The sequence below is a fragment of the Lotus japonicus genome, chromosome 4 (assembly GCF_012489685.1).
Source record: "Lotus japonicus ecotype B-129 chromosome 4, LjGifu_v1.2".
In the NCBI taxonomy this organism is placed as follows: domain Eukaryota; kingdom Viridiplantae; phylum Streptophyta; class Magnoliopsida; order Fabales; family Fabaceae; genus Lotus; species Lotus japonicus.
Window position 1 is genome coordinate 8,110,682 of NC_080044.1, and position 855 is coordinate 8,111,536.

General features: G+C 41.9%; 1 protein-coding gene across 1 annotated transcript; it reads right to left on the reverse strand.

Annotated features, from left to right (window-relative positions):
* Nucleotides 1-174: 174 nt before the first annotated feature.
* LOC130712218 (LOB domain-containing protein 2-like) lies at nt 175-855 on the reverse strand. Its single transcript, XM_057562056.1, has one exon. The coding sequence runs from the start codon at nt 853-855 to the stop codon at nt 175-177; it is 681 nt and encodes a 226-aa protein (XP_057418039.1).

The window sequence follows — 855 nt, forward strand, 5'->3', positions numbered from 1 at the left end:
GAAGATAAATAGGGGAGAAAACGCATTAAAATAATTGCAAAGAAATACAAGGGAGTGGATCACATAAGTGATTGTACTCCTTCTTGTATTAAAATGTGAGAATCATATAATTGAAATATCCTTGTTTTAGTATTTCTATAGAATGAAAAACTTGAAAAGTCTAACATGCCATCATTACCTACCCTCTCTGCATCCCCATTTGTCCACTGACCTTTTATCATCACAAAATTGAAAATCTCTACCTTGGCTTGGTTGATCCATTCCTGAAGACAGTTCTGTATCTGGCCTATCAACCCTTGTCTGGCTTGGCAAATGACTGGGCTGCATTATTGAACAACTTTGAAGCAAGTCTGGTGTAGGATGCAAAGCATTAGAGGCATGAACATAAGGATATGGAATTATATTTTTTTCTTGGTAAGATAACATGGGAGCTTGCCCAACATTGTTAGCAATCTGAGGAGCCCAATTGAGATTGCTGGTGCCATTGCTGAATGGTGGTGAATATTGGGCCTGGGCCAGGCCCATCAATTTGGACTCAAGAGTCTGAATCATTTGTTGCTGTTGTTGGAGATGGTTCCAAACTTGTTTGAAGGCACCAAAAGGCCCATGAACAGGGTCTTTCTGCCACATCATCGCTTCCCATTGAAAAGAGTTGATGGCTTCTCTTCTGCCTTGTTCATCAAGGTTTGTAAGCACCTTGGTTATGTTGCTGACACCAAAAACCTTGTGAACCGCTTCAAACTCTCGAGCACTGGTGGGTGGGAAATAAGGAGCAAAAATACATTGTTCATTGCACTTTCTCCTTTGTTGCCTGCAAGCAGCGCATGCAGGGCGATTGGCGCCGCCATTGCTCAT